Source organism: Suillus subalutaceus, assembly GCF_016647625.1.
Source record: "Suillus subalutaceus strain FC151 chromosome Unknown DFJ58scaffold_18, whole genome shotgun sequence".
Lineage (NCBI taxonomy): Eukaryota > Fungi > Basidiomycota > Agaricomycetes > Boletales > Suillaceae > Suillus > Suillus subalutaceus.
In genome coordinates, this window is record NW_024540267.1 from 700 (window position 1) to 14,544 (window position 13,845).

The window sequence follows — 13,845 nt, forward strand, 5'->3', positions numbered from 1 at the left end:
TTTGTTCCAAAAACAATGAGTATAATTCCTCTTGACAGCTTCTCGAGCACACACTGAGCTGTTGAACCCTCAATCTCATCCAATCCTGCATCGATCACAACAACCAGGCGTTGTCCCAAGGTTTGATTCATTTTTTCCATAGATTCGTGTTTTATTTAACAATTTGTAGGCTTTCATGCCGCTCCTGCTGCTTGTGAACCTACGTTTGACGACTCGGAGTATGTACATCTCGACGAACTTGGAGGTATGTCCATTATTTTATTGTAAATAAACTTGTCAATCATCATAACATTATATAGGTCTATCAAATGATCACGTCCTTCCACCTGCAATACAGCAGGATGATATCAGGACAGAGTATCATCCTCGTAGTGGCATCCCTACAAAGACTGATCACTTTGCCGATTTTCGCTGCCACACTGCTGCTCCCTCACTCGTACCCGAAAACACCACTCCCTGGGAACCGTTTTCCTCGCGTATCAACTTCGACTTCGCTGAACTCATTCTGAAAGCCAACCTCACGAAACTGCAGACGAACGAACTCATCAGTCTCATCCATCGTGCTGCGCTTGAAAGATTCTCAGTCACCGACTATGATGGCATCTGTAAGCTGTGGGACGCTGCATCTTCACGTCATGCAAAAGTGAGCATCCGCCGAGTACTGACTTATTATACCTCATTGACAATCAATTTTCAAGCACAGTTCAAAAAGGAAGTGATTTCTGTCCCGCATAAGGACCAGGAGCACAACTTTGATGTCTGGTATAGGCCGCTCTGGGATTGGGCATGTGACTTGTTGAAAGACCCTCGCCTTGGTCCACATTTCGTGTTCGATGCTCAACGGTTGTACAAATTTGACGGACAAGACTTTGTACGCTTCTTTGACGAGCCATGGACAGCTAATGCCTTTTGGAATAGTCAAGTATGTATGTGCTACTAAGTTTGAATGTTCTAACAATGTAAATGCATGTTGCATAGTCGTCCTTGCCGAAGGATGAAGGAAAGCCCTTTGCTTTCATTTTATATGCTGATAAGGCAAAGCTCTCTTCATTTGGTCGTCAAAAGGCATATCCCGTTATTGCACGATGCGCGAATTTACCTGTTGGAATACGCAATGGTGAAGGTTTCGGCGGCGGTCGCCTTGTAGGCTGGCTTCCGATTGTATGATATATTATTCGATTTGCTGTTGGCTTCTATGCTTATTACTAATTTTTGTAGGTCGAAGAAGACAAACAGTATTCCGGGACTCAGTCCTTTGTCAATTTCAAGAATGTCGTTTGGCATGAATCGTTCAAGCGTCTTCTCAAATCAATTGCGCTGCTCTCGAAAACTGGTTGTTGGGTCACATGTTGGGATAACATCAAGCGTCTCTTTTACCCGCTCATTCTCATTTTATCAGCTGACTACGAGGAGCAGTAGGTGTATTGCCTTGTCATTATAGTTTTCTAATGGTTGTTCTACAGATGTGTTATGGCATTGATACGTGGAACCCAGTGCAAATGCCCTTGTCCCGTTTGTCTCGTTCCTAGAGAAGAGCTTGGGAACGTACTGACATCGTATCCACTGCGAACAAGCGCGTCTATGCAAGCGACGATCGCAGAGGCTCGAAGTTTCAGTCGACAAGAAGACAAAGAAAAGCTATTGAAGTCTCAAGGCCTCCGCGACGTAGACGTAAGTTCCTTTCGCTGTATTCTCATTCTCAACTCTCATTGATTCCTTTTAGAATGCATTTTCAGATGTTGCTCACACGGATGTCCATTCTGCAGTCTCATTTGACCGCTTACATGTAAATAACGAAGGTAATTTTTCTGACCATTTGTGGACTCAGTTTCAGGAACGCGTCAAATCAGTTGGTCGGCAGATACAGTCTCAAATCGATGTACAGTACGTTTTTCAACTTCGGGCACAGCAGCTATTGACTTAACAACTGGAATAGCTTTGACTCAATGCCTCGTTGGCGCAACATCAATCATTTTAACCATGTCATGGACATATCATTCTCTGATGGCTCGAAGTATGAAGATATCTCTAAGGTAAGGTGTTTCATCGACTCTCACTTGTACTGATTCTGATGGTTCCATAGCTTATCGTATTTGCTGCACATGACGTCATTGACCGAGGCACTCATGCACTCCCTTATCTGCTCCTTCGATGCATCCGTGAATACGTGAACATCGACATGTACGCTGCTCTTGAAGTGCACACATCGGAAACCATTGCTGCGGGCCGTCTGGCCATAATGGAGTTCACACAACTATTGGATGTCAGTTTCTTGTTTGGGTTGTGTTAAAGTTTTACTGACAATCTACATTATATAGCGATATAGCGCAAAAGACGACTCAGGAAAGAATTGGGCATACCCGAAACGGCATGCATATGCCCACTTGTTTGATGATATCGAATTGAAGGGTGCTACGCGGAATACTAACACCAAGCCAAACGAGAAGTGTCATGGCCCAATCAGACGGATTTATCTTCGGCGGACGAACTTCAAAAATATTGCTGAACAGGTGTGTACTCTCATTTGTTCGTGAAACAGGACAGAATTGCATTGATCTTACACAGGTACTTCGCCTCGACCATCGCTTCCTCATTGCACATTCAATTCGTTTGGATATCGAGGACTATGATGACCTCATTGCATCTCAAAAGGACCCTTCGTACTCGAACAGTGCGGACAATGATGAACACCTCGACAATGACTTGGACACCACATTCCATGTTAAGTTGGGTGCAGCGCAAAACGAGCAAACGTTTGCGGCCTTGGAGCAAGAGCATGCAAACGACAATGCATTCAATCGGTTTCGCATCAAGCTTGCAGACTTTCTGAGTGATTCCCTCCCTGCTCATGGAATACCGCTACCTGGCGGAAAACGAATCAAGTTCATGCCTGACGAAACTGTATGTTGTTTTGTTATTTTCTGATTCACAACTAACACATAGAATGCAGGTAACTGAGCATCGCTTCGTAAAGGTCAACTTTGAGTCCATTGTGGACTGGCGCACCACTACAGACTATCTTCGATGTAGTCCTTCATTTCACAACTTCCCTCGATATGACTGCGTCATCCTTCAAACTCAAGCCGGAGTGATATTTGGGCGTTTACTGATGCTTTTCACTTGCGTCGTGGATGGTCAAACTCATCCAGTTGCTCTCGTTCACCCATATGATGCTCCAGTTGGACAACGCTCTCTCAAAGATAAACACTTTCAGTTCTGGCGTGTTCGTCAAAGACCGAGGATCTCATCCGAATTTTTTTCAGTACACTCAATCATCCGTGGCGCAGCACTGGTGGAAGATCATAGCATCCCGGGTGATTACCTGGTTATTGACACAATTGATACTGACATGTTCTTGCGCATGAAGGTGATGCACAAGTCTGCCGGTCATGTGGAATGAAGAACTGGCCCCGTCTTGTCTTATATCTCTGTCATGCTCGCCTTTTGCTCAATCGACACTCAATCCTTATATCCCCCCCATCCCTGTCATCTTCACCTTTTGCTAGATCGACACTCAATCCTTATATCTCGCCCATCAAGCTCACCTTTTGCTCGATTGACACTCAATCCTTATATCCCCCCACCATTTGCCTTTCGCTCAATCGACACTCAATCCTTATATCTCGCCCATCAAGCTCACCTTTTACTCAATCGACACTCAATCCTTATATCCCCCCACCATTTGCCTTTCGCTCGATCAACACTCAATCCTTATATCTTGCCCATCAAGCTCACCTTTTGCTCGATCGACACTCAATCCTTATATCCCCCCACCATTTGCCTTTCACTCGATCAACACTCAATCCTTATATCTTGCCCATCAAGCTCACCTTTTGCTCGATCGACACTCAATCCTTATATCCCCATCATGCTCACCTTCTTGGCTACCGTCTCAAAACATGCTGAGACACTTTCTGGATTGGATATCTCAGCCGCTGGCTACTCACACTCGCCATGAGGAAGCCCATGTGTTCATTGGTGTCAACATAAGGTAATGATTACACTCTCGGTTGTGCCATGTAAGTGAACCACGCATGATTTTACATGTTATCATTGGATTGACTTAGTCTATTCAGGGCCTAATTACCTTGTTAACAACACGAGGCATCGCCTAATTCCTTATATCAGGCGCCTCGGACGACTTTTTTTTCATTACCTTTCCTTTCATCAACCTGCTCTGGTCATTTCCGCAATCACAATGCCACCATCGAGCACCATATCCCTCGCTGATCTCGAACAGGTATGTGTAGGCTCCGTCACTGTTGCCTATGTCTGAATCTTCAAACTTTTATTTCAGGCATTGCGAGAAACACAACTCGAGTTGCAAGAACTCAAGGATGTCAATAAGGAGTTGACGGAGGAGAACAAGATCCTCAAGGCAAACCAGCCGAAGCGGAAGAAGAAGGGTCAGAATGCCTCTGAGGAGCACATGGCCTTCGACGAAGAAATCCGCTTATGCGGTCGCAAATATGGTGCCTGCTACGAAATGTTTGCACCAGACAGGCAACTTCTTCAGCGTCCCAATCCTGCATTCGCTCCACCTCTCAACGAACCATCACGCTATGAAACGCAGGCCTCAGCGGAGTCAGCCTTGCTCGCAGAGCTATTCAGTTTACTCCCATCGCACATCCACCCTCTCGTTGCGGATAATCACTTCGCAGATGTTGTAAGTAACGTCTTTATTTCTGAATCATTAACTCTTGCTGATAGTACTTAAGTTTGAGGATGCAATGAACAGTAGCCGTGCATCCGAAATCAAGAAACTGCGCTCCAAAGCTGGTCTTATCTTTGGTCTCTCTGAACAGTATTTCGCTGATATAGCGTATGACCGAGCAAGTGTACCTGAGATCCAGTGTCTCCTCGGTACCTCTACATCCCAGCGTATGCCCAAGCCTTTCCCGCCCGTCCTTTTCCCAAATCTCGTCGAAGATCCATCGCTGAAAACGGTCTTTGGAAATTGGGAACTCTTCGGCAAGGTGCGTGATTGTGTCTCTTAATTCAATACTTATATTTATCTTATAACATATCTTACCCATCATGTTTTCAGGCTATCCGGATACTGCTGTGGGGTGAGAACGGCTTGACTGCGCTACGAGCAGGAGGGCCTCCGCGAAATGGTAATAGGTGGGAGGTGACATCTTTAACGCCTGGTTTGTTGGCGTGGGTGGGTGTAGTTGTAAGTTTTTGTGTGTCGAAAGAGTCTCCCAGCTGATGTGTTTTTGTCAGGTCATTTTCCTACTGAGTGCCGACAAGGAATTTCGCTATTCCGGCAAGGGCGAGATGACGAAGATCCAGTACAGCTATATGTTCACCTCATATAAGAAGATTCTTGTCAAGAACTGGAACACGGAGTACACACGCGACATTGTGAAGAAGCTGAATAATTATGTCTTCTCCAGAGGTTTGAGAACAACTAACTCAATGTCAGATGAAGAGGATTTCACTGCGGCTATGGATCGTGCCTTAGCGGGTGTGACTGAAGGCGAGGTGCCCACTGCGCAGCCTGAACCACTTACAGAGGACATCATGGACGAGACGGCTGCTGATGCCGAGGCTAACAGGGAGAGACCAAGACCTAGCAGTCCTCTTACATCTGAGCCTGACGAGGACGAAGTTGGTAATATTGTTACAGCACCTGCACCTGTGAGAGGCCGTCGAGGAGGCAGAGCAGCCAGACGCACTGTATCTAACACTAGTACCCGTACTACCCGCAATGCTCGCACCACTACTTAGGCTTGACTACATATAATATAAGACCAGATAGAACAAGCTTGAGCGGATTATCTAGAAAGACTTGACGACAGCATTAATGGAGTTAACTTTGGTTAACTTGAAGCTGAAGGTAAATTTGGAGGCTTGCGTGGAGATGTGTTCTGAGTTTGAGCTGGATAAACGGGGAATTACTGGGGAGCACATCGTGATTCCTTCGAGGACGGACTGCTTGAAGTATTGATATCAATGCTGTAGAGTGGTCCTCTAATAGAGTTGGGGTTCCCTTATAAGAAAGCCCTTGTAGTCTAATGGTTTTGATTACGGACCGTATCTAATGTTACCATAGAGTATATAGTCTAAGTCCCTAGTTCGAATCAACCTAAGTGCAAGTAATAAAATAAGTGTATTAGTAAGATAATTAGATAATAGTAAATACATAGATAGTTGGTAAATTGTAGATAGTAGATAACATAATAGATGGACGGTAGATAATATAGTAGATAGCATAGATAAATCGTAGACAGTAGTTAACATAGTAGTAGATAAATAATAGATGGCGAGATCATAATAGGATAATGACGATGGCCAGCAGGGTACATAAATGGGATTCCCACGGACTGTAAGTTTATTTTAATGCTATTGTAATAATACAAAATTTAATGTTACAATGGGCATTGGCATGGTCATTGGCACCACATTGCCACCGGCACCTGTCGGCATTTCAAAACGGGGCTTACATTACTTTCCCATTGCCACGGGTAGGTTGTCATTGCGGCATTAGAATGCATTACAAGGCATTAAAATGAAACTCAGAAATTTCCGACATAATGCAAGGTGAGTCCTGCCACAGATATCACACCGTATTCATCTGACTTCTGCCTTATTCTAAGGCGCTGCAAAGACTGCAGAGGCATGTCAAACAAAATGGTCATGAGTACGTACTTATTTCTACTGAGTGGCTGCTGGCAGTACTGATCTCTACTTTTCAGATTCGCAAGTTGTATCAAGTCATCTACAAGATAGCGCACGCCTCTGGAATCTCATACAGTCCAGAGCTTGGTGCAAATATCGGGCATGAATCAGAGATGATCTGGGCAGACTACACTAGGGTATGTTTTTTTTATCATTTCCTGTCATGCCGTGTGCTAACTACATACATAGCACAACCCCCAAGCAAAGCCTTACAAGACGAAGGGCTGGCCTCATTATGAGGCGCTACATGGTATCATGTCAGCGCAACCAAGCACCTGGGTTGGTTTCCATGCGGGCATTGACAACGCCGACAACGCATTAACACCCAGCATAAGTGCCACTCCTGGGCCATCCAGTGCCAGTGACGTCATGATGGCGTCACTGGAGGATGCACTTGACCGTGTGGAATTCAATGCTCATCCTACTACTGACAACAATAACGACACTATGCACGCTGAGCCAGGGACATCCGGTCCTCCCATCGCACCCCTCATTCCCATCTCCATTCCCCCCACAGCTTCTACTCCTGTCACGCCCATCACGCCCATCACCCCAACCAGTTTCAACATCATGCAAAGTCGCCCTGCTCCCTCCACTCCTGCATCTTCGACAGCTGTGAAACGCAAAGCTGAAGGGGACGACAGTTCGCGTCATGAGTCCCGTCCACCGCAATCCTCCAAAGGGAAGTCGTCGTCAAAGTCGCAGCGTCTATCAATGCCGTCAGCATTGGAAGGCTTGGGAGGAAAGATGGCTGATAGTATCGCTAATGCAACGACAGCATTTCAGGAGACGGTCTCCAGTCATTTTGTTGAGCCTGTCCCCCTCCGCAAACAAAAAGCCATTCTACAGGTACAGGACGAAGAAGATCTCGACGCGCATGAAATTGTCACTATGATTAATTTGTTTCAAGCTGATGTTTGTGTTGCTGATTCGTATCTCAACATTAAACGTGATATCGTACGCAAAGTCTTTCTTGCACAGTATTTAGAGGACTATAGGAAGGCGAAGGAGCTCTAACTACACTACAATTTGTTGTAGTACTAAATACATCATGTTATCGTTCTGGTGCTAACCATGCTTCTTCCTCTGCATCCAACCAGAATGGTGTTTCTTCCTCTGCCATGAATGACTCATCTTATGAAAAATTCGTATCACGTCTCCCGACTCCGCATCCAACCAGAATGGTGTTTCTTCCTCTGCCACGAATGACTCATCTTACGAAAAATTTGATACATTGAGAAAAGTGCTACAGTAAGAAGAATAGCGCTACACTAAGAATTAGTCCTGCACTCCAGGTGGCATTGGTTCCCCTCTTCGACGTCTCTCTGCAAGATAATCTAACCACATAGATTGCGCGAGTTGGTCGTGATGTTCATGTGCACGTGTCCTCGCAGCTTCAGTTGGAGGACCGTCAGCGAGCGTACCGGTGTACTGAGGCCCCCACTCGTCTGACTCAACGTGTCGATAGTCCAGTAAGTCGTTAGGGTCGTGGATACGGATTATATTGTGGATCAAGCAGAGAGCTGGAGGAATGTGAGACTGGATTTCTGAGTTATACTCAGGGGGAAGTAGAATGATGCGGAAGCGTTTCTTGAGGACGCCAAAAATATGTTCGATAACGTTGCGAAGCATTGCGTGTCGCAAGTTATAGAGTTCCTTCGCATTGCAAGGCCTCAAAGGCAGATAAGTATGAGAAGAATAAAATATTAGAAAATGACATACAAAAGATTTGCACGGCCCCATTCTGCAAGGTGATAGCGTACACCTCGATAGGGTACAAGCAATTCATCGCATGCAGCGAATCCGGCGTCTGCTAGATAAAACTTCCCCGGCGGAATGGTGAAGTCCGTCAAATGCAGCAGTGTGATAGACATGAGCGTCTGCTGCGGACCCCTGGAAACCGCTCAGCATGTACATAAAGCACATGTCAAAATCACAGGCAGCAAGACAATTCTGTGTCAAGTTGCCCTTGCGGTCATGGGCAGCATGACGATCAGATGCTGTGGGGTGACACGCGATATGTGTGCCATCGATGGCGCCGATAACATCGGCAAAGTATGGGTAAAATTTCCTGGTTTTGAGGATAGTGGGGGGAGTGGGGGCCTGTGGACTGGGGAGACGGACATACGTGGTATAGATCGGCTGAGATGAGAATGCGATCAAAATTCGTTTAAAATACCTAGAAAGGAGCTATTGAGTTAGTACAGCCGGGTTCAAAGTCATGGGAGGATGTACTTTGATATAGTGTCGTTTGAGCGTTGAAAACGCTCACCAAGATGGCGTACAGAAAGCCCAGTGACACAGGCATATAAGAAGATAGCAAGCTGTTCCTCCAGCAGCACATTCTTTGAGTTGTCTATTCCGCTTTCACGAAGCACATTCAATAATACAAAGAAAACATGGCGGCGGACGCCAAGCTCGCATCGCACGCGTTCAGGGTGGCCAGTAAGGAGCTCGTTGACCCAAGCAATCCCCGATAGCACCGAGGTATGGTATGGTTCTTTCTCATAGTGGGTTTGTATGTAGGAGTTATAGGCGTCCACTACGATGTCAACCACTCCAGCGGCCGATACCATCAGGTTCTAAAACACATTGATGATTTGTTGCAGGCGTTTTAGATCTCCCTTCTCTGCGTCATTTGGATCCCTCTCATCATCTCTATCATCTTCCACATCTCTATCATCTGACTGATCACCCGTGTCATCGGAATTAGTAGCGTCGTCCTGGTGGTGCCAAAGACGCGAAAGCATACTGTTGGTATTATTGTACAATGAGCTCTACAGCGTGTGGTGTGCGGTGTGCAACGTGCTCAGATCCTCGAGTCTGTAGTGTGACAGTGCAGAATTCAAACTCCGAGCTTACTTAAGTTCGAAGTTCAAAATCTCGTCAAAACTTAGCCAGATTCGAGTTCCCGAACGGAGTCTTATACTGTAGAGCTACGACACTAGCTTCGTCACGTGCAGCGTGTGATTATGTCACACTCAGTGTCACTGGTTCGAATGACCATGTGACCTGTGACCACACCCAAATAGATTCGCCCGCGGGTGCTTCGCCGCTTGCAACCATCTGACATGCCGCTGCTTTGTGATTGTGTGACGTGCCAATGGATGCACTTCTTGACCATATGGCTTCCGGGGGTGAACAGGTCCGTTCTGACTGCCATATCAATGCAGATGGTGGACTTTCGTGTGCAAACCACTCCAAAGTCTATGATGTGGGTGGCATTGCCGCTGAAGATGTGGAAGGTGGCTCGAACAGTGTTCCGACGGTTGATTATGGGCGTGGAAAGCATAGACGCATCACAAATTCGATGTATAATGATTTTTGGTCCCATTAGTGCACAACCTATGTTTTCCTATGTTTTTTTCCGAATGTCACAAATTAGCTTCGTCCCACCAAAATTCATGTGACGGTCACACCAAATAGATTCGATTCGTCAAGGGCTGTGACCTGTGACGAACCTAGTGTCGTAGCTCTACAGTACATTGAATTTGTGATGCGTCTACGCTTTCCACGCCCATAATCAACCGTCGGAACACTGTTCGAGCCACCTTCCACATCTTCAGCGGCAATGCCACCCACATCATAGACTTTGGAGTGGTTTGCACACGAAAGTCCACCATCTGCATTGATATGGCAGTCAGAACGGACCTGTTCACCCCCGGAAGCCATATGGTCAAGAAGTGCATCCATTGGCACGTCACACAATCACAAAGCAGCGGCATGTCAGATGGTTGCAAGCGGCGAAGCACCCGCGGGCGAATCTATTTGGGTGTGGTCACAGGTCACATGGTCATTCGAACCAGTGACACTGAGTGTGACATAATCACACGCTGCACGTGACGAAGCTAGTGTCGTAGCTCTACAGTATTCCCTTCTACATATCATCTGGTAGTACTACTTATTTCTGAATCTACTCGTCAAGAACATCGTCAGCTTGAGGAAAGTCTGGATCATCAACTCCCTCTGCATCCAAGTCAAGAAGCTCGTACAACTCAAGCTCAGCATCTAAACCTCGAATGGCGACTTTATAAAAAGATCCCAGCCATTCCTCCGCATGAGAATAGTCGAGTAAGTCTTTGATAGCAATGTGAGAGAATGAACCACCAGCAGCGCTGACGGGGACTGAGTGCATTGTTTCTGTGGCAGAAATCTCCTCCTCCTCCTGAACAGCTCGGATAAGGTCTGCTGCAACATCACTTATCCCTCGCCTCTCGAAAGCAAGGCTGCGTGGCTCTCGTTCACTGCTTTCTCCCAATAGATCACCACCAACTGCATGGACTATTTGAGTAGGCTCGGCCTTGTCAGTGTCCTCGGTGTTGCAGTGCCGGCATCGAAGCCGCTTCTTGACCACGTCATTGCGTACATGCTCTTCGTGAACATACATCTTGAGTTCTGCCAGAAGGGTGAGTGTCTCAGTTGAGAGCTGATTTCGCCATTTCGTGAGAATTGCACCAAACATGCTAAAAAGGCATTCACAAGAGGCAGAATTTGGGCAGATTGAGAGAAGACGCTGGGCAATAGTATGAAGTGGTCGACGTGCTGAACCGGGATGCAATAGTCCTGTCCAGATATCAATTGGATCAACTGAAACACCCTGAGGACTATGTTAGCGATGTCTTCTGAACTTGAAAGAATTGGTTTGATGAAGCATACCTCCTTTTCTGTGCGATATAACAGTGAAAGCTTGTAGTTGTCCATGTATGCGAAGTCATGGGAACTATTCAAATAGTCGTCCAAGTCCGTGTAAAGATCGAGTGGTATATTGTTAGTGTTGTAAAAACGGCGCCAAAGACATGCAAAAAGTGTCGCAAGCCCCGCACGTGTTGTGAGAGGTACATTCTGGAATGGAGAAACTTTGTAGAAAGGATTCACAATGATGGCAGCGATGAAGACTTCTTGGTCACACTGTTCCCAGCGGCGCTCGATGCTCGCAAGAACAGCTGTATGAGCTGCAAGATCAGTGTCGTTGTCGATCTTGGAGTGGCGAAAGTGCAGGAAACCAAATGAAATTGCAACATTTTCGGGTCTTGCTTAGGCTGCTTGATGAACGTTCGTCATGAGGGAAATTGGCTCCAGCAATGTTTTCCATCTACAGAGAGCATTAGTTCTGATTTTTACATTTAGATTTGAACCATACCTTGCCAATGCATGCCAAAATGTCACATTTTTGATTGTCGCAATGGCTATTTGAGTCTTTCTGCGTGACCGTACATCTCCACCTGATATCAAATGAGCTTCATGCATTGTTACAAGCAATTCGAGTGCAGGACGAAGCTCAAGGAGACGGCGATAGGCAAGATAATGTGACATCCAGCGCGTCAGCACTGCTCTGAGAACTGCAAGTGTTTTTCCAATTGTCACCATCTGTATTTCACGGAGAATAGCAAGCACACGTGTCTTGCTGCGTAGCCACGTAATTAGCTCTTGTGCCATGTCTCCATAGACCCCGTAGTCATCTTTGACCTTGAAAAGGTCTCCTACAATGAGATTCCACTATCGTTGTGTCGTTTGTAATCAGCAAGTTGTGACGAATTATGAAAATCACCATACCTGATGAGCCAAGCAATTAGGAACAACAATGTGGGGTAGCTGCTCTCGAAGCAGACGCCGAGCCTTTCGTGATTCACCAGATGTGTCTGTGGTGCAAGCGAGAACACTTGCCCCCCACTTGGTCTCGATTCTGCTGATTGCGTCTAACATCTGCTTGAGAAGTTCTTCGGCAGTGTGAGGGTCCATCGAAGCATCGTGAACTTTAATCATGTGCAACTAAATAGATAATTAGTAAAATGATTGACAGTCTCCAGTTAGATTTACCTTTCGGCGAGCAGTCATCATAAACCCCAGGAGATGATGGTGATTTTCACCAGTCCAACTGTCGCATTGCAATGTTGCATCAGCGCCTTGACATTCCTCTTTAGCGGCACCTTTGAGTATATTAAGGGCGTGGGGCAGGACACATTGCGTTAAGACTTTTGCAGAGGGAATTTTCGCTCTTGGGAGAAAACGGTCACACAAAACTTTCCACTCATGATTTTCAACCCATCGGAGCGGCAAGCCAGCGCTCGCAGTGAGTCTTGCAAGTCCGATTTCCCAATCGGCTTGATCTGCAGCAGTCCAAGCTTGATCACCGAAGCCGTTAAGTTGGTTGCCCAGTACTATGGGAGAGAGAGGCGGAAGTGAGCTAGAAACAGCCTGAGAGTAGTATTGACCAGATTGGATTAGACGTTGGCGCTTCAGATGGGATGGTAATGAGACTTCCAAGAGGGCAGGACTTGGACTGACGGACAGCGAGTCGCGGTAAAGGATACTAGAAGAACTCGAGGCCGTGTCAGTCTCAGGAATTGACAGTGTAGGCAAACTCGGACGTGCAGACTGCACAGTCAATGACGAATTGAGATCTGATGTGCATGGTGGGCTGGCAGCGAGAATGATTGGAGATATAGCACTGAGATATGCTGGAGTTGTGTTTGGCTGATGGGCCCGAGCACCTTTTCGTGGTGAATATGATTGGTGGTATTCCGTCCGTGCTTGTGAACGGACATTCTCAGAGTGCAATGTGCAATCACGCAAGTGACATAATAGTGTCGTCGGCCGACTGATTAACCAGGTGCGTTGGGGATCATTCTGGCCACTGGCCCAAACTAGTACTCCGAGTTAGTAAAATAAAGCTATTACAAAACAGGCTTGCGTATGAGTGCCTGCTATTGCCATTTCATCCCTCGGTGCATCTCACTGGCCTGCGTGAACCTGCTGCTCATCTATTGCCTGCTCATGTGCAATGCATTGCTCATAGAGCCTAGCACACACTACCTTTGCCTTTCCGCTGACCATTGAAGCTGGGTCTTTGACAGCATAACCTGGGTGCTCCACGAAATGATCCCACCACCATCCTTGGTTTGATCTCTTGCTGGTCTTCGCCATCAAGTTGGCGTGTCGAAAGTCGTGAGTCCATCTTCGAGTTATAAGCCTTGAAGCGTGCCCTTGAACCGAACACACGAAAACCACACGTTTATGTGAGTAATGATATGTGAAACGACACACGGATAACATCTAATCAAAGATTCTAGCATTGACCAGATATAGTATAGTTCGTTATAGTAGGCCCAGGAAACTGCTGAAAGTCGTGTTCAGATGCACATCGATAAACTTCGCCAGCTT

At 46.4% G+C, this 13,845-nt stretch overlaps 5 protein-coding genes across 5 annotated transcripts; 2 read left to right on the plus strand and 3 right to left on the minus strand.

Moving 5' to 3' along the window:
• Positions 1–337: 337 nt before the first annotated feature.
• Positions 338–3,476, plus strand: DFJ58DRAFT_863274 (uncharacterized protein; the record flags this gene model as incomplete). The annotated part of the gene is made up of 12 exons (XM_041394098.1): positions 338–643; positions 704–826; positions 890–922; positions 979–1,161; positions 1,219–1,415; positions 1,464–1,671; positions 1,724–1,884; positions 1,937–2,033; positions 2,084–2,285; positions 2,335–2,510; positions 2,566–2,901; positions 2,951–3,476. Coding segments are annotated over 12 exons (2,472 nt in total), but the record flags the coding sequence as incomplete, so codon positions are not given.
• An 818-nt stretch (positions 3,477–4,294) lies between these two features.
• Positions 4,295–5,475, plus strand: DFJ58DRAFT_630961 (uncharacterized protein; the record flags this gene model as incomplete). The annotated part of the gene is made up of 4 exons (XM_041381204.1): positions 4,295–4,666; positions 4,719–4,976; positions 5,048–5,188; positions 5,227–5,475. Coding segments are annotated over 4 exons (1,020 nt in total), but the record flags the coding sequence as incomplete, so codon positions are not given.
• Positions 5,476–6,023: 548 nt separating this feature from the next.
• Positions 6,024–6,343, minus strand: DFJ58DRAFT_770116 (uncharacterized protein). The gene has a single exon (XM_041389058.1). The coding sequence runs from the start codon at positions 6,244–6,246 to the stop codon at positions 6,031–6,033; it is 216 nt and encodes a 71-aa protein (XP_041247508.1). The 5' UTR covers positions 6,247–6,343; the 3' UTR covers positions 6,024–6,030.
• Positions 6,344–10,503: 4,160 nt separating this feature from the next.
• On the minus strand, positions 10,504–11,558 carry DFJ58DRAFT_150785 (uncharacterized protein). Its single transcript, XM_041378898.1, has 2 exons — positions 11,341–11,558; positions 10,504–11,288 (listed from the first exon to the last, which is right to left on the minus strand). Exons 1-2 carry the CDS (start codon positions 11,397–11,399, stop codon positions 10,598–10,600), a joined length of 750 nt encoding a protein of 249 aa, XP_041247509.1. The 5' UTR covers positions 11,400–11,558; the 3' UTR covers positions 10,504–10,597.
• DFJ58DRAFT_150772 (uncharacterized protein) lies at positions 11,552–12,793 on the minus strand. Its single transcript, XM_041378897.1, has 3 exons — positions 12,238–12,793; positions 11,825–12,180; positions 11,552–11,776 (listed from the first exon to the last, which is right to left on the minus strand). The coding sequence occupies exons 1-3, from the start codon at positions 12,445–12,447 to the stop codon at positions 11,719–11,721; spliced, it is 624 nt and encodes a 207-aa protein (XP_041247510.1). The 5' UTR covers positions 12,448–12,793; the 3' UTR covers positions 11,552–11,718.
• Between the last annotated feature and the right edge of the window lie 1,052 nt (positions 12,794–13,845).

What these genes read in the sequence shown, in the direction of transcription:
- DFJ58DRAFT_150785 (XM_041378898.1), bottom strand. Translation starts at nt 11,399, where the DNA reads ATGACTTCGCATACATGGACAACTACAAGCTTTCACTGTTATATCGCA. An exon ending in TATATCGCACAGAAAAGGAG is followed by an intron (nt 11,289 to 11,340) that starts GTATGCTTCATC and finishes TCGCTAACATAG; the next exon opens with TCCTCAGGGTGTTTCAGTTG.
- DFJ58DRAFT_770116 (XM_041389058.1), bottom strand. Translation starts at nt 6,246, where the DNA reads ATGTTAACTACTGTCTACGATTTATCTATGCTATCTACTATATTATCT.
- DFJ58DRAFT_150772 (XM_041378897.1), bottom strand. Translation starts at nt 12,447, where the DNA reads ATGATTAAAGTTCACGATGCTTCGATGGACCCTCACACTGCCGAAGAA. An exon ending in CTAATTGCTTGGCTCATCAG is followed by an intron (nt 12,181 to 12,237) that starts GTATGGTGATTT and finishes ACACAACGATAG; the next exon opens with TGGAATCTCATTGTAGGAGA. An exon ending in TTTTGGCATGCATTGGCAAG is followed by an intron (nt 11,777 to 11,824) that starts GTATGGTTCAAA and finishes TGCTCTCTGTAG; the next exon opens with ATGGAAAACATTGCTGGAGC.